General features: G+C 43.2%; 1 protein-coding gene across 10 annotated transcripts; it reads left to right on the top strand.

Annotated features, from left to right (window-relative positions):
• The first annotated feature begins 612 nt into the window (after positions 1-612).
• On the top strand, positions 613-18,268 carry ODF2 (outer dense fiber of sperm tails 2). Of its 10 annotated transcripts, none has more exons than XM_085594106.1 (21): positions 693-795; positions 1,547-1,625; positions 2,305-2,458; positions 3,626-3,742; positions 4,349-4,525; positions 6,266-6,432; positions 7,457-7,586; positions 7,892-8,023; positions 8,898-8,972; positions 9,464-9,535; positions 10,103-10,219; positions 11,094-11,279; positions 11,562-11,671; positions 12,339-12,474; positions 13,063-13,173; positions 13,352-13,456; positions 14,011-14,169; positions 15,039-15,139; positions 15,674-15,836; positions 16,163-16,390; positions 16,990-18,268. In XM_085594106.1, the coding sequence occupies exons 3-20, from the start codon at positions 2,351-2,353 to the stop codon at positions 16,352-16,354; spliced, it is 2,358 nt and encodes a 785-aa protein (XP_085450232.1). In that variant the 5' UTR covers positions 693-795; positions 1,547-1,625; positions 2,305-2,350; the 3' UTR covers positions 16,355-16,390; positions 16,990-18,268. The 10 variants fall into 10 exon arrangements, 9 of the variants coding, with proteins under 9 accessions (XP_085450229.1, XP_085450227.1, XP_085450228.1 ...); XM_077787796.2 differs by having other exon boundaries at positions 16,163-16,288; XM_085594107.1 differs by having other exon boundaries at positions 4,352-4,525.
• Positions 18,269-18,370: the final 102 nt, after the last annotated feature.

An 18,370-nucleotide genomic window follows, 5' to 3' on the forward strand; every position in this document is an offset into this window, starting at 1 on the left:
CGGTGTGCGCGGCCAGGGGTGCCCGGGGGTGCCCGGTGCCCGGGGATGCTCAGTGGTGCCCGGTGCTCGGTTGTGCCCGGTGCCCGGGGGTGCCCGGGGGTGCCTGGGGGTGCTCGGCGCCCGGTGGTGCCCGGCGCCCGGGGGTGCCCGGGGGTTCCCGGGGGTGCCCAGGGGTGCCCGGTGCCCGGGGGTGCCCGGTGCCCGGGGTGCCCGGGGATGCTCGGTGGTGCCCGGTGCCCGGTGCCCGGTGCCCGGGGATGCTCGGTGGTGCCCGGTGCCCGGTGTGCCCGGTGGCCGGGGTGCCCGATGCCCGGGGTGCCCGGTGCCCGGTGTGCCCGGTGCCCGGTGGTGCCCGATGCCCGGGGTGCCCGGTGCTCGGGGTGCCCGGTGCCCGGGGATGCTCGGTGGTGCCCGGTGCCCGGTGCCCGGGGTGCCCGGTGGTGCCCGGTGCCCGGTGGTGCCCGGTGCCCGGTGCCCGGGGATGCTCGGTGGTGCCCGGGGTGCCCGGTGCCCGGTGGTGCCCGGGGGTGCCCGGTGCCCGGTGGCGGGGGCGGCGGCTCGGCCGCTCGCGCCGGGCTGCGGGCGGTTACCGGGGGCGGTTACCGCCGCTCAGGGCCGTTCGAATCACCCAATGGTGGAGCCGCGGGCGGCGCGCCGGCGACGGCGGCCGGGACCCTGCGGCCGCTCCTCCTGTCCCTGGTGCGGACAAGGTGCCCAGAGCTCGGCCCACGGCCGCCCTTGCGCCGCTCGCCGTGTTGACAGGGATCTGAAGGCGCTGCGAGCCCCGCGCTCCTGGTGAGAGCGCCGCGACTGCGGACGGCAGCGGGGGGCTCGCCCTGTGGGGTGTCCCCTCATCGTGGGGGCGTTCCCTTGCCTTGGAGGGTGTCCCCTCGCCGTGTGGGCGAGGTCGGATCGCGGGGGATTTTTCCTTCCCGGCCTTGCGGGCTCCTTCGTGCGGGCAGGCCGGCGGCCGCGGGGCTCGGGTAACGGCGCGGGGCGGGCGGGCGTTGGAGCGGCCGGGCCCCGCCGGCTGAAGGCCCGCCCGGCTCGGGGCTGCCAGCAACCACCGACCGCGTCTCCGCCAGCCTGAGGGACCACAGAGTCCCTGGAGAACCTGCAGAGATTGCAGGAGGAATTAACACGTACGAGTGAGCCTCGTTGCTAAGGAGGCACAGTCACGTTTGGTTGTCGCTCGTGGTGATTCAAAGGCGCTGTCGGTGCCTGTCCGCTTCCTGAAGTAAAGGAAGTACTGCTGTGCTCCTTAAAAATCGCAGCTCGAATTTGAAAGTTTATAAGTGAATAGTGCCATCATGTAATTATACAAAGCATTTCCACTGTTTAAAACAATTTCCACTGTCAGTAGGAATTATAGTCTGTCCTTCCCTCATCCTGTGCTTTAGAGAGAAAACTAGGGCACACCAACTTTTATTGTTTGAGTTCTTGCACTTGATATGTTTGAGCCTTGATATTCTCTTAGATCAAAAGGAAGAAGATGTTCAGAAATTGGCATTTTTTCCTCTGAATCATTTTATTATTTCTGTACCAGGTGTATCTCATCTTGCCACGGAGAACGTTCCTCTACGCCCAAGACTGTGTGCAAGAAAGTCAAAGGCTTGAAAGTAGCTGTAAGTAACTTTACCTAGGCTGACAATATCCTTTCTGCCAGAATCAGATTAGTGCTGCCGGTGGCTTTGTGTAAGATTTCCAATTGTGTTATGCCTTTACATCAACTGAGGCTCCAAGATGATGACCTGAACCTTGTGTCTCTAGGCTTTTCTGTGTTGTGTCAGGTTATGGTTATGTGTTTCTGTGGTGATTAAAGAAATGCTGTGATGCAATGGCTTTTAAGGATTTCTGCTTAAAAAAGATGCTCAACATTAAGCACTTATGAAGAAGGATACAGGTTCAGGGTTCTAGGATGGATTGGTCTGATGATTTCCTCATGGTTTTTCTTAACTGTTCAATTAATTCTCCTCTTCTCCCTGCTTCAAATTTCTCTTTGTAATCAGATTTTGTTGGTTATGGGAACCCTTGATTTGCTCAGTTGCTGTATTTGAACTTCAATGATTCTTACAGACACCTGATATTGATCCAGCTGTGTTTGATATCCGTAACCAGGTTAAAAGCAGAAAATATTGGAAGCAGAGGAATTATTTGTGTTATTCCTGGCTTTACAGAAGAATAGTGTGAAGTTCAAAATGGCAGATGCTACTGATACAAAGCTCAAATGTTAACCAAGGCTGGCCTCTGTTTCTCTCTGAACACTGAAGGAAATGTTGTTATTTCCAATTTCCTTATTCACAGGTTTCCCTTCATTGTATTTCCCTTTCCCATTTGTGGGAGAACAGCCATGAAGAACCGTTCCTCATCTCCCCCTTTGCACGTCCATGTGGATGAAAACACCCCTGTCCATGTCCATATTAAAAAGGGGCAGAAAACCACACCTGCAAAATGCCAGGTAGGAGTGTGTACCTGGTTGCTTGTAAGGGCTGCAGAGAAGGTGAATGGCCCTAGAAGCATCACAAAGTCTTCCAGGTCTGTTCTACTGTTGTATTAGAGCTGTGAGTCTTCATTTCATATTCAGTGGTGAATTTGCAGTGACACATTTGCTATGTTGATTTGTTGAAAGATGATTTTAAATTGCTTTTCATGCTCATGTGAGAAATGTTGCTTCCAACGTGATATCATTTGGTGGATTTTTTCCCTTTTATTTCTTGGGTCTGTGTCTGATAATGTTTTGTATTTGTCTTCATATCTGTTTTTGGAGGAAAGCTTTGAGGAGAGATAGTACTTAGGCATTTCAAGTAGTATCTTGATTGTATTCAAATAAATGTGCATAGAAAAAGAATCTTGATTGAGACCATCTTCTGACATTAAGGACATTTTCTGTCCACTGAGCTCTGCAGCCAAGAAGATCTCTTCCACTTCCACAGGAGGCACAAGGCAAAACTGAAGCTGAGATTCTAGCTATCCCATACCCTCTTTTTTTGCTGGATATTTATGGAAAGTTGTTCTAAAAAATTGATGGAAGTTGCTATCTCATTCTTCCTTATCTACAGACATCCTGTTCTAAGTCTTCTATTAATTCTGTGTTTGTTGCTAATGGCAGATTTCGTAATGGGATGGAATGACAGTGAAAATAATGAGTCCTATGAATTAATCACCAGTAGGGAATGTTTACAGCATCTGATTTTTCTCTGTGGTTTGAATTGTGCAAAAACACTTTAACTCTCCTTGAATTAGAGCAGCTCAAGTTCCATACAAATAAATGTGCATCTTCTAGTTGACTACAGAGTAAGGAAAACACTTCCAGGGCTTTCCAAAATCGATCATGGTATCAAATTATATAGCTACTTTTTTGTGAGGTGAATCTGGGATGAAGAAGGGATCTCCCAGAGATATGTCAGAACCTACATCCAGCCATCCTCTCAGCTGAGTGTGCAATAACCTTTTCTTCTAGCTGGTGTCAGCTTCCTTTGATGGCTGCTACTCATATCACCTGATGCATCCTGTGAAGCTCTACTGATAGTTCTTTATGAATGATCTTTCATTTAGTTTTGCAGCACTAAAAATTTCAAATGGTTCTTTAAGGGTCTGTAATTTATTTTATTTTCTCTTTCTTTAGCAAAAGCACAAACAGAAATCTAAAGGGGACGGTGTGCACGCTGTGAGGGTGAAAACTAAGGCCCCTTGGATACCCCCAGGCAAAACAAGTACTCGTGATACCATCTTGAAATGGGAGGTACAGCTGGTTTTGCTCTTTAAAACAAACTTTGAGGCTTAGCCAAGGAGGAAGAGAGCACTTGTGTAGTGAGAGAGCTGGGCAGATCTGAAAGAAGGCTACTGTCCCCTGCCATCTATTTGAAGTGTCTTCTGAAAATCTTTTTCACTTTTTAATGTAGAAAAACTGAAAATTCATAAACAGCCTGTGGCCATGCCTTACTCTCTCTAGAAGCCAGACACGTTTATTTCTATTATTGTAATTTACTGGTGCAATTCAAGATCTCATCTGGAGGCTCAGCAAGAGAATGCTGGTTTCAGTGTCTTTGAAAGCATGGAGTGTTTGTGTAGCATTGCATCATACTTTCTTTCTCATGATTCAATAGTTTTGCCTGTTGTATTCCTGGCACTTCCTAGATGAGGATTTGAGCTTTGATTAGTTTTTCTTCTTTTTCATTGTAGTCTTTCTGCATTCATGACTTGGAAACAGAAGAGCTGTTTGTAAACAATGTTGTTTTTTTTCTTTCCCAGCCTTGCTGCAGTGATGTGACCCAGTGTCTTGTTTTTGGCAATGTTAGAATACTATTTATAATGTTATACTAAAAAAAATATACTCTTTATTCCCTAGCAGGAATCAAGTGAACGGGTGGAAGCTACACCTAATGGTGAGTCTGACAAGATGCAGTCAGTACTGCGCCTCAGTGACCTCTCCACGGACGACGATGGTCCTGCTTGCTGCAAAATCAACAAATATGAAAAGAAGATAGACAGCCTGATGAATATGGTGGGAACACTGAAGAAAGAGGTGAGGAGACAGTGGAAAGACCTGCTGACTGGGGCTTTGTAGCTGATCCTTTGACAAGAGGAGGCTAGAGGCAGGTCTTGGTGCAATGGAAGGCTACTCAGGCTGTTGGTAGCTTGCTTGAAAATCAATCTGAATTGTTTAGAATAGTTGAACTATCCTGGTGAGAAATACACTAAGCCACATTATGAAACATTTCAAAATATTAATTTAATAAGGCATTGCTGTGCTTTAGTTTCCAAGTAATCTCTCCTGCTCAAGCCCAAAATCTGAAAACGGATGACTCCAGAAAGTGAAGAATACAATGCATTGATGTTTTATTGCCAAAAATCCCCTTATTCAATGATATTATTTATTCTGATTCAGTTTCAAAAACGTGCAACCCAGTAATGTTGTGTTTTCCAGATAAATAGACTCTTATTTACTTGACACCACTTAAAAATATGTGGGAGATGTTCCAAATTCTCATAAGATGCATCATGATGGGCATAAACTGCATTTTTAACATTGAGTTAACACTCAGAGTAGCAAATTCTGTATTACTATTTTACTCAAAACTACATGATATCAAATCAGTGAACAAGAATAGAATTTGAGTAAAGTAGATTCTTACATGAAGCATTTTCCATTTTATTTATGCTACAAAATTTAATGGAATTACCTGCATGATTACAAAGCAAAAAATCAACTTTGGAAACACAGAATCATTAAGAATCACAGAATGAACTAGGTTGGAAAGATCTCTGAAATCATCAAGTCCAACCTATGACCTTAATACCTCCTCATCAACTAAACCATGGCACCAAGTGCCATGTCCAGGCTTTTTTTAAACACGCCCAGGGATGGTGAATCCACTGCCTCCCTGGGCAGACGATCCAATGCTGAATCACTCTTTCAGTGAATAATTGTTTCCTGATGTCTAACCTAAACTTCCCTTGGTGCAGCTTGAGTCTGTGTCCTCTCTTCTGTCAGTGGTTGCCTGGGAGAAAAGATCAACCCCCCACCTGGCTACAGCCACCTTTCAGGGAGTTGTAGCAAGTGATGAGGTCACCAGCCTTGTGTTTGAGCATCTCAACGTCCTTCCTAAACTGAGGGGCCCAGAACTGGACACAGCACTCCAGGTGCAGCCTCACCAGTGCCATGGGGGAAGAATGACTTCTTCAGCAGAATCATTCTACTGGCCTCACTATTCCTAATACAGACCAGCATGCCTTCTTGGCCACCAAGGCACACTGCTGGCTCATGTTCAGTTGGCTGTCAACCAGTACCCCCAGGTCCTTTTCTGCCTGGCCACTGTCCAGCCACTGTGCCCCCAGCCTGTAGCACTGCAGGGAGTTGTTGTGGCAAAAGTGTAGGACTTGGCACTTGGACTTGTTAAAGGTTGGAAAAGACATCCAGGATCACTGAATCCAACCTTTAATCCATCATCACTTTGTTAAATAAACCAGAGCACTGAGTGCCATGTCCAGTTGTTCCTTGAACACCTCCAGGGATGGTGACTCCACCACCTCCTTGGGCTGCCCTTGACAATGGTTTCCATAAAGAAATTCCTCCTCATGTCCAGCCTGAACATCCCCTGACATAGCTTGAGGTCATTCCCTCCTGTCCTGTCACTTGTCACCTGGGAGGAGATACTTCATTTTTTTTTAACTTTCAATAAGTTAATTGCCTATGAGTAGTTCAGTGATTTGGGATGTATCACTTCCAAAGCCCCTGGTTTAAGTTTTATTCCAATATCTTCAGGTCAAGATTCAGCAAATGGAGGAACAGGAGGAAATGACAAAGCGTCTCCTGGAGGAGCAGAAGGAAGAACTGCATGAGGTGACACAAGAGCTGGTAGAAACTGAGAATGAGAACACACGTCTCCGGCGCAACATTGAGCGCATAAAGGAGGAGAAGGACCTGACTGTGTAAGAAAGCTTCACTTCTCACTTTTCCTGCACTAGTGATATTCACAGGCACCTTCCTCCTTTATTGCTGACATGATTTGAGGTTGTAGCTGCTGCTGAAGAACTGATGCACTTGGATTTTTTGTCATTTTTAGAAGGGGGCTCAAGATTGCAGTAGCTGCAGTGAAGGGCTCTAGCATGATTTTTGGAATGGGAAAAATCCCTCCTTTGAGAGGAACCTGAGAGCAGTTGGCTTGTGTGGAGGGTCAGCCTGGCTCTGCAATTAGTATTTTGAAGATGAAGGGATTCTGCTTGAATTGTGATGATATTGATAGAACAATAAATGAATAAACATGGGGCTGAAAACTAGAGGAGAATATTTTACATGCATAAAAATCATACAGAGCCAGGAGTGACAGCCCCTGAGAGGACTGAACCATGGGCTTTTTTTTCTTAGTGATCCTGAAGGTCTGCAAGTCTGACATTTTTGCATCTGCTTTGTATCTAAAGAATTACTGAAGTTTGTGTCTCCAGGGGGACGTTAGTGTTTTAGGAGAGTTAGTTTTAATTTTCCTTAAGAAATACACTTAGAAGTTAATACTTTGTATTCCTTTTTCAGAAAACTCTGTGAATGCTTCTAAGATTACAAGTGCTGGCTAAAAATATTGAGCTGCATATTGTGGCGTGCTCTTCTGTTTTGTGTTTGGCAATTTGGAGTCTTACTTCTGGTGTGACATAAGTGCCCAGGAAAAGCACAGCATTGTGTTTTGGGTTTAGCAGTGTGTTCACTTTTGATGTATGCCTGATTTGTCCCCTCTAAATTTCATAGCTGTGATCTTAGCAAGCTCCTGGTGTCTGCTTATTGCCTTTTCTCAAAACAGCTTCCACACTAAAAGAGGGTAAATATTAAGCAGTTTCCATTTAAAGCTTTTTATCCTCTGATTTGAGCTTTTTATGAATTTTAACCCAATCAACTCTATATCAATAGTGGCTGGTACAGCTGCCAAAGCTTCTTGTTTCTCTGATGGCTGAATTCTCTTTGCAGGCTACAGAAGGAGTGCTTGCAGCAGGAAAAGGAGTGTTTGTTGTCCAAGCTGAATGAAGCAGAAAGGGATGGAGCAGCAGCTGCCAGACAAATCCATGCTCTGCGAAATACCATTGGGAGGCTCAACATCGTAGGTGTCCTTTTTGTTCTTGCCTTCAATATGTTGTCCTGTCTTAAAAAAGTAATGTTATAGTTGTTAATTCAGCAAAGCCTAAGAAAAAGTGGAGGGATTTAACATCCTTAAGATGTTTGCTGGTTCGGTTTTAAAGTGGAGTATTTACTTCCAGTTACCTTCTGCACAGAAGTGAACAATTACATCCTTTTGTTTATATTTTGTGGGTTTTGTTTGAGTTGTTGTGTTTTGTTTTTCTCATTCCTTTGTTTATTTTTGTTTCTTTCTTTATTTGTTTGTTTGTTTAATGTTTTTTCCTTCAGGAGAAACACATGAGCAGCACGGATATAAATGCTCTTACAAGACAAAAAGAGCTTCTGCTCCAGAAGTTGAGCACCTTTGAAGAAACCAACCGGACACTCCGAGAACTTCTTGCAGAGCATCAGTCTCGGGAGGTGAGAACTGCTGGGTATGGAACCTGGCTGATTACAGGAGGCTGTGTTGTCTCGTGGGCTGGAAGGGAATTTTGAATTTGAAATCTTTCAACTCTTTTTCCCAGCCTTGCAGTAGACCCTGTCAACCCATAAATGTTGGATAGTTTTTATTTGGATTTTTTTCTTTATCTCTGCCTAATTCATTGAGTAAGACTGGCTTTTCTACTCTGAGGATGATAGAGCCTCTGAGTCTTTGACTGCATTAAAAGGTTCAGGCCCTGCTGTGTTGCCAGCTGTCTCCTCTGGATATGGCTGTACCTGCTGATCCTGCTGGTCTCAAACGCTGCTGCTGCACTTGGATTGCTGGAGTCTGAGGACTTGATATGGCCTCAGCTAATGGGAGCCTATGGATATTCAGAACTTTGATTTTGTAAGCTCTGAGGGCAACAACAGAGAAACTGGAAACATTCAGTGTTGCATCTACAGAACCATTCTCTATTGTTCATAAGAGCAATAGAAAAACAAAATTTCTATTTTTTCTGTAATTTATATTCAATTTCAGCAAAAGCAGGCTGGTGGTAACAGTTACCTCAGCCATCAGTGAGGTTGGATAAAAGGTCTGAATTCTTCCACATGACTTTCCCTGAGTAGTGGAAGGGTTCAGAATGATCTTACATTGCCATCATGTTTTTTATTTTAATCTTTGACTGGGAAGTGGAAGAGCTTTCTAAGATGGGTAATGATATGTGAAATATTTAGCGAATACAATGTTTCTGTATATCTTTTAAGAATTACTGCTGCAGCTGGGAAGAAATAGTTGATTTTCCCAGTTCCGTTTAAAGAACCTGTATAAAATTGACGTTTTAGTTAACAATTTTTCTCATGCATTTTGTAGAAAGATACCCAGAAGGTAATGGATCGGCAAGCAATGCTGCTGAAAAGGCTGGCTGACTCAGATGCAGAGAACATGGTAAGCAAACCCCTATTTCTCATTTTCTTAATGATGCAGCAGAAAGATCTAAAATTACAAGCTTTTCTTTGTCTTATATTCTGCTGTCAAATCTTACTCTAGTGCCTTTTAGGTCAATAAAATAATTATTTGAGCTTTTATTGTAATCACTGATTGAGTTACCTTGTGCCAGTTTTTGTTAATTTCCTTCTCTGTAAAGTGAGACAAGAGTTCTTGCATTTGCAGGAGCTACAAAACTTGCTGTGAGACATAGGTAAATACCCTTTTTAGTCTGTGGAGCCCTGTTGCACAAACGTATGTGTATCCCTTTTGCTTCCTGCTTGAGTAGAATGCATCCTGTTTTTCTGGGGATGAGGATGCTGTTGTTGTGGATGGCAGACCGTGCCACAGATGAGGTGGTCTTGACAGGGAGCCAGTTACACCTCTTGCCTTCTACCTGCCATCCTAAATGTGTTTGTTCCTGAACATCTGCGTGCTGTTTGTTTTTCCAGCAACTTCAGATCAAGCTTCAGGGAAAGGAAAAGGAAGTGGAAACCCTCACACTTCAGATAGTGGCAGAAAAGGTAATTTTGTTTTTCTGTTTTCCCCTCTCTTTTCTACTTTCCAGTTCTGTAAAACCACAGGCAGTCAAAAAGATGAGGTTGTTTGCCGACTGCTGTTTTGAGATCAGATGACTGGCCTGCTTATAAAACTAAGCAGATACCAACACCCACACCATTTTGAGTTCCATATTCTGCTAATAAGATACCTGTGACAAGGATGGATATGTAGAATTCTCTGTGCTTGGGCACTGAATTGCCATTCTGTTTAAGGTCCTGTTTGTTCCCAATGGCAAATTCCAATCTGTTCCTTAGTTTAGGAAGTAATGGGGGAATGCAGTGGAAGAGATCAGGTATGAAGGATATTTTGCTCTAGAATATACTTTCAGGCCAGTCATTCACATGTGTTGTACAATAAATGGCTGCTCATTTGGTGCCTTTTTGTTGGACTAGAAGAGCTGTGAGGGTCCATCTGGAGGTGGCTAGATATCATTCAGTGAAGAAATCTGAGATTGCTACTGCATATTATAAAGTGTTCCTTCTATTAGCTTGTTGAGTAAAAACATGTTTGTCTTGTTCCTGCTTATCTAGGATCAGGCAAAGAAAGCATTTGAACTGGCCAGATCCTTGGAGTCTGTGAAAGCCCATTTACAAGCCCAGCTGCGGAGCAAAGAAGCTGAAAACAACCGTCTGGCCGCACAGCTGAAGGTACGTCTGCACTGCTCCCTGGGGATTGTCTCTTCCTTTGCTCCCATGGACTGAATTCACTCACAAGGGGAGCTCAAGAAACTTCTTACCTTGTCTGTTTGACTGAAATATTGGCTGGTGATGTTTATGGCATTAAATCACAATGTGATTTACAAATTAAGTAAAAAATAGAGAAATCTTTTCGCTTTTGAGGCATGAGGCAAAATCTTAGCCTTAAGGTCTATGTGCATTAATTAGATTTTGTTTTTCCTTAGTTAGCCACTCCATAATTACTGGAAAGATTGCTTTGGTTTAGTCAAGCATCAAGACAAACTGGAACTATTTAATTTGCTTTTTTGGAAAACTGCTGTGCCAGTTTGATCACCCTCATTCATCTGTTCTCCAGTATTAATGAGGAGGAGAAATTTCCTCTGGTTTATTTTTATTAGACTTTTATATTTAGCATATGTTGAGATGATGTTACAAGGAACATAAATGTGTTAATAGTTTAGAGGAGCTTTAATCTGTTTTAGTAAGAGCTGCATAAAGCAACATTATTATACACAAACATTTCATCAATAAAAAGAATTTTCTCAGGTAGCTCAAAAGACTGTTAAAACAGTATTTATTTTGGTCAGGAGAGAAATCAGTATTTTAGGAAGAAACTTATGAAAGAAGAAGGGCAGACTCTTGGAAGAAAAGGAAGATGTCATGCTGCCATCTCTTTCAGCGTTTACACGGGATTGTGTAGGTGAAACCTGACTGCAAATACCTCCAGGCTGAACACTGGGGATTTGTGCCTGGTTCTCACCATTTCTAGGAAATTCGTTGCTGCTTTGGATTTGCAGGTGCAATGTGGGCATTAATCCATGTGGTGGGTTTTGTTCCTCCGCAGAATCTGGAAGTCAGTGAAAATCATACTAAGGAAGAGATGGATCTTCTTCTGGAGCAGCTGCAAGACCTGAAGTGCAAGGCAGAGAGCGATAAAGAGGCCCTGAAGAAAGCGGTCCGTGCACAGAAAGAGCGGGCGGAGCGGAGTGAGGAGTATGTGCAGAAACTGACTGCCCAGCTAGCAGAAAAGGTACCTGCTGAAACAGGAGAGGCCTAATTTGAGGTCATGCTTTTAAATTGTTGCCTTCTAGTAGCAGCCCTGGGGACAGTCTTTTCTCTCAACTAATGAAATTTATTTCTGTCTTGATGCCGTGGCCCATTTATGCCAAGTTTAGAACAAATCCAGTTTGCTTAGCTGTGACTGTATTCACTGCATGTCCTAAGTTAAAGGTATTGTCTGCATATCTCACACCAGTGATGATTTTGTCTTCTCCCTTACTTTTTTCCCTCTTATATTTCCCCTGTCTGACAGGAAAGCGCTCTTGCTGAGGCCCAGTGCAATCTTGAGTCCTGGAAGAATCGCTGCAACAAAGCAATGAAGGAGAAGGATGACCTTGAAATGGAAGTTGTTACACTGAACAGGTTAGAGTAAAATCAGTGCAGAGAAAGAAGTATGAGTGGGGATGAGTTCAAAGTTGAATAATAGCATTGAAATTAATGTTTTAATTGAATTGTTTGTAAATAACCAAGCAAAATCAGCACTGCCCAATGGCTAGAGCAGAGTTTGAAGAGGTAGAGAGAGACACATGACTTCTGCTGCTGACTTGCCACAGCAAAAGCAGACTCTTTAAGCTTTGCTGACTCTTAGAACTTTCTTTTGCCATTTGTAATGCCTTGAATTAAGATTATTTTTATTTTGAGATCTTTTTGAATATGGAATGGAAGATATGAAAAGAGATAAGTTGTATAGTTGATGTCAGTTTTCTTGTGAAGGTAAATAAATATGTTGGTATCACTGCAGTACAGGTGTTGCTGCGGGGAAAAGTAGGTATGAGTTGAGAGAGGCATATCTTTATCCTGTGCATCTTTGAGACAATTCATTTGAGCTTCAGTGGGACAACTCCAGTGAATTTGCAGAAGGTATAAAAAGATTGAAATAGTCAAACTGTGCTAACAGAGAGGTGTGCATACATGACTGGAGAAGGAAGATGAAAGTATAGGGAAAAGCCATGTTTCTGAAGCTAGTTTCCAAAGGTTAGGAGCCTTACTCTTCATGTCACTTAGGATTAATTTTCTTTCTGTGCGGCAGCCGTGTTGCAGACCAGGTGGAACAACTGGCAAAGATCCAGGAACAGACACGGGATGAAAACGATGCTTTGTCAGAGAAAGTACAGAAGATGAATGGAGAGAACAATATTTTAAAGAGAGACAATGAAAAACTAAAGGTCAGTGACTCTTAAGGGTTTGAAGATTAAACGCTAGTAGGAAAAGAAGGGGGAATTATAACAACTTGCTTGGCCACTGAGGACAGAGTCAAATTTCACCCATTGTTGCTATACAGTTTAAACCAGTTCATATAACATGACTGAGACAGAGCCAGTGTGCTGGGAGGAGACAGAGAAAGTGTACATACTGGGAGAACTGTGTTTCTTCCATGTTTTGGCAAGGAGTATCTCCAGCTACTGTTTCATCTAGTTGGGATCTTAAATCTTGTCTTTACACCTTCATGCTACTGACCAGAGAACAAACAGCTGTTGCAGCTCCTACAAAGAGGATAGTAATCTCCAGAACAAAAAAAATGGCATATTTCTACTGTTGTCCTTTACCATGAGTGATCTTGTGGGTGACTTACATATTTTTTTCCATCCGAAACCTCTGTGCTCTGCTGATGCAAATTTGGCTGCCTATTGAAATCTGAAAAGTTTTGGCAACTTGCATGGACAAAACTGTATTTTCTTAGTCTAGGCAACATTAGAGAGCTCACATGGCAGATACTTCCAAGCACTCAATGGAGAGTGTTTTCTTTTTTTCAGGCTGCTCTGATTTCAACGGAGGACAAGCTGAACCAAGCACAGATGGAATTGCAACATCTTCAGAACTCTGTCAGGAGCTACGAAGGGTTGATTGAAAACTACATGGCACAGGTGGGTCTCAGAACCTTCAGCCCTTGCACAAAGATGTTTTCTCCTTCCACTGTGGCTTATTCTGTAATGCCTTAGCTATTGCCAACTGGGGCAGTTTCAATTACTTGAAGGCATTGCAAACATGTGTTGAAAACTATTTATAACAGATGAAGTCTGGGGTCTTTTTTTGAATGTCCAGGCACAGATGGCCCAAAAGGAAGCGGATGAGATGGCAGAAAGACTGGAGAAGTGTGAAAAAGAGAACCAGTCAATAAAGGATGACATGAACAAGGCGATTGAAGAGGTAACTATTCCTCTAAAGACATGTTATAGAAAAAGACATGTTATATTCATGGGTCTTAACATTCTGAATCTAGTGAAAAACAGCTGTGAATAGGAAATAAAAGGCTTATCTTGATTCTGCCTTTTGCATCAGTTTTTTCTCAGAACTTGTTCAATAAGTTTTGCAGAAAGAACATTTAGCAGCTTCTTTGTGACTATATGGCATTCTTCAGATATGTAGAAATTATTTTGTGTGTCCTTTGCTGCAGAATTAATGGTTTTGAACAATAGATTAGGTAGGTTACACCATTAGCTGATGTGGAACAGCTGACCTCAGAAGCAGAGCATGTACTTCTAGTTAAGATTGAAGCCCACAATCCAATATACTCATTCTTACACCATCCATAGGGAATTCCAGATCCTAAGTGAAAAATTTTAGGAGCAGGAAAAGACATTAGGCATTGAACTCCAGCACTATCCAAATATCCACACAAAGCTTCATTGAAGTTGAGAAATGTTTTAGTCTTGATCTTACAAACATTTGAAAGTTCCTCACTTTCTCTTCTTTGATTACAGACTCGTGCGACGTTCCAGCAGCAGCTTTCTGAACTGGAAAAGCTGCCTGAGATCCTGAAGTACACTGAGACACAGCTGGCAGAGTGCCATGAGCAGCTCATGTGTTATGAGAAGAAGAACACGGACCTGTGTGCCATGATTGCAGATCTCCGTCAGCTGGTAAGGGACTGGCAGAAAGTACCTGTACCAGTGCAAACCTCAACTGAGAAAGGAGAATGAATTTCTAATCACAGCAAGGTTCAAACTTCATCTCTGTTCTCATCTCTTTCTGAAAATATTAAACGTGCACTGCAAAATAAAGGTGTGTGCCATGTCTTTGTGCAAGAAGTTAGTGGCTTTGCTGGTAACATTCCTTAATATTTGAAAGGTTTCTCATCCCTTGGTGCAGAATCTTTCTGGGACTTGTTAGCAGCCATGGCAGCGCTTGCTAATGCCAGCCCTTGTTTCTGTTTCCTCATCCTCTTGTCAGCTTTCCCTCCTGTAGTTTTCTGGTGATGGTGCTGGCCCAGCCATTTTCTCACTCCCGTTTCAGGTTGCTTTCCCGGTTTCTGTTTTTGGGTCCCAGAAAGGCTGTGAAGGTATTGCAGGACAATTTCAGACAGGGATGACATCTACAGCTGTGCCTCACGACAGCACATGATCTCTGTCTGACCACTTTAGTCTGCTTGGTTTGGAATGATAAACCTCCCTGGTGTTTCAGGTTCTGATGCTGTTGTGGGCTGCTGGCATGTTTGTGGCTGCTGTTGTTGTGTACTTGGCTTGTAGCTGCTGCTCTACATGCAGGAATTTATGGGCCTGGCTTTTCTTTTGCAGTACAGATGACTTTTCCTACACCTTCCCAGACTGTAACTGGGAGCATCAGCAAAATAGATGTTTATTTCTTTTCTATCCATGGTTCCCTTTCTGAAGCTCTCCAGAAGTTATGAATTGAACATATTTCCTTCTGAGAGCTGCATATGTTTTTGGTGGCTGGACATGTGTGTGTGTAGTGACTACTCTGTGAAATAATTAATTCCTGTAATTTTTAGATTGACCTCCAGGGGGACAAAATGGAGATGACAAGAGAGAGATATCAGTCTGCCCAAGAGGAGAAAAAGCAACTCACCTTGAAGGTGGAGGAGCTAGAAAGGTTAGAAATACTGGGCTCTCTTGCCTTTTTAACCTTCCATTTTTATTGTTTTTACAGGGGATTGAAACAGCTTCAGTCTTGTTCCAGTTCCCCACATGCCTCCAGGATTCTGTGCATTTGCTTATCCCACAAGGTTCTCTAATCAATAGCTGTCCACTGATGATTATATGCTTTTGCAGCAGCACGTGTTATGAATGTTGTTAGACAGAATGATGGCTTAGACAGCAAAGAAACCAGCTCCTTGTCCAATCTAGCCTGGCAATTCTGAGGTTACTTGATATTACATTATTTTAACTTATGTTTATACATTTCTTTTAGTGACAGTGTCTCAGAAAATGCAGGTAGATGGATAACCTGTAGGTCCTTCAATATTTGAAATTTTGATTTGACGACTGGAGGACTATTTCCTGGGGCTCTCACCTTTCAAGCGGGAATAGGATCTATTACCAGAGGAGTCAGGACCTGACAAAAGGCAGAATGAAACACACTCCATTTAAAATGAATAGGTTTCCTTCCCTTATTGTCTTAAACTAGAAAACTAGAGTCCACGAGTGCCCAGAACATAGAATTCCTTCAGGTCATAGCAAAACGTGAGGAGTCAATCCACCAGTGTCAGCTGCGGCTGGAGGAGAAGAGCCGTGAGTGCAGCTCCCTGGCACGTCAGCTGGAGATGGCCATTGAGGATGCCAAAAGACAAGTGAGTAATTCCTCATGTTTTTGAATTCACCCAAAGCTACCCAGGCTGTGAAAGAGGAACAGTGAGAATCATGAAAATACCTTCTCAGCTTATGACCAAACCCATTAAAATCATCATGTTCAGTGAAATATAAGTAATGTGCTGGTGCTATTTGTCAGCACTGTTGAAGAACTGAACTCGGTTTGTAACAGAGAAAAGCACAACACTGAGCTGCTGCTTATATATGAGAATGTCAGTTAAATTTTAAGGGGCTTTTGTGGCCAATGGGTAGGGGAAAAAACATTCTTCCACAGACACCTCTTTAACAGAGTTGTTGTTCTGTGTAGGTGGAGCAAGCTCGAGAACGAGCAGTCTCCAGAGAGAAGGCAGCCCAGTCCAAGGTGCTGGATTTGGAGACACAGCTGAGCAGGAATAAAACAGAGCTGAACCAGTTGCATCGGAGCAAAGAGGATGTGAGTGGCTTGTGGAGGATACTCTTGCTGTCCTTGTGGTGCCTTGGCAACAGTTGGATTCCATAAATCATCCTGTGGATATGCTGCTGAGGTCATGCAGAGGTGTGCCTGAATGTGATGTGCTGTTGTGTGTGTCCATGTATGTGTGATGAAGGACATGTCTGCTGTCATCAATTCAGGATTGTGTGGTGATAGGCCAGTCAGAGTACAATGAATGAATGAACCTGGTGTAAAGTTATGTGTGTGTAAGAAAAGAATCAGACTTTCCTTGTGTTCAAAGTAGATTTGCACCAGGTATCATGGACAGATTTCAACTTCATTTCCCCTATCTCAGAGAGAGATGAAAGGATTTCTTTCCTGTCCTATTACCTTGCTTCTTTGCTTTAGTTTTACTTGGAATTGTGTTAGCTGATGGATCAGGTCAAGTTGCTTTTCAGAAAAGGGTGTGTTTCATTCCCGGTAACTACCGCTAATACATTTTAAAAGCCCAACTGATAAGCCACATTGTCTCCTGCTTTTATCAGCGGGTTGCTGAATGGAGTTGGGAACGAGCAGAAATTATAAATATCACAGCACCGTCTATGGTAATGTCATCTCCTGCTGTGCTAATTCTGGCTCTCCTCGGCACTTTGGGGGAAGAGTTTAACAGGAGCAGGATGAATGTTGCTGCCTTTCAGCCTGTTTTGTGCTCCCCCGTGCAGGCAGAGCGCCGATACGAAAGCCGCCTCCAGGACCTGCGGGATCGGCTGGAGCAGTCGGAGAGCACCAACCGCAGCATGCAGAACTACGTCCAGTTCCTCAAGTCTTCCTACGACAACGTTTTTAGGGAAAGTGTTTTTCTGGGCTCCCCCAGCCACACTCGCTCTCTTCTCTGACAGCAATGCTTTCCTTGCACCTTTTTTAAGCACACAGAAGGAGCTTTGTTTAAAAAGCCATATTGGTTTAGAAAACTGGATGGCATTTCAGGGTCACTGTTGGGAGATTTTTTTAATTGTAAAATGAGAAAATAAAATTATGTTGGCATCTGATCAAAATGTGGGGTATCAGCAATACTGGTTTGGTGCTGGGGGTTAGTGTTACACCATAAACTGAGCTCCAAAACCGTGTGGTTTTGCATATAATGGAAAAGATCCTTTTCCTCCTGTCAGGTCATGATGGTTTCAGCTTTTAAAACCTGCCAGAGGTTTGTTGAGTGTGTTAATTTTTGTAAGAACTCTCTTTGTGCTTCACTTCTCATTCAGTTTCTCTGTTGGAGAGATTACGTGGGGTTTTTAAAAAAAATTTTTATACTATTGGTGTGATGCTGAAAATAACTGAGGTGCCTAGGCTCTACACTCATGAGAGATAATCTCCTGCACAACCACAGTGTTTGTAACAATTTTATACCAGAAATTATGAGTTTGGTTTGGTTTTTTATATTTGATTCTTATATCCTTCCTGATCCTTACCTTTTCTTGTGAGTGTGATGCTGATGTTGCTTTACTCCTCTTACCCCGATTTTCTGATCCTGAGTATACCCACCCAGGATTAAGCCAAAACAATCTAAATTTTAAAGAAGTCATCATCACTTCATTTGAGATCTTGGTGCAAATGCCACGTGAGTTCTGGGGATGTGTGAAATCCTGACTTTGCCTTTAGCCAACTTAGGAGCTGGAGATATTCAACTTCTTCATCAAATTCCTCTACACCTTCTGGAAAATCAGATCTTTTGTATTTCAAGTCTTTAAAGTCCATATGCTCTCTAGTGTCCTACTGTTTCTACTAAATGGTTCTTAGGGGGACAAAAATAAACCTTGTTTTTATTTTTCTCTCTTTTTTATACTATTTATATGCTATGTGATGTGGTCACTGGCAATATTTGTCATGGAAGTTTTCTAAACTAAACAGTTTTCGAGAGATCTGTAATTGTTTGTGTTTAACACTTTAGAAATCCCAGAAGTGCTGGGAGTGAAACCAATAAAGGAATACATTTTAATTGGTTATGGTGGGGATTTCCTCTTTAGTAGATGCGTGTGAATTTGAAGAAGCAAACACATCCCGGGGCTGTTGGTGCAACTGAATTCCAACCTATTTCTGTGGCTC

This window comes from Lonchura striata, chromosome 17, assembly GCF_050655825.1.
Source record: "Lonchura striata isolate lonStrDom1 chromosome 17, ASM5065582v1, whole genome shotgun sequence".
Lineage (NCBI taxonomy): Eukaryota > Metazoa > Chordata > Aves > Passeriformes > Estrildidae > Lonchura > Lonchura striata.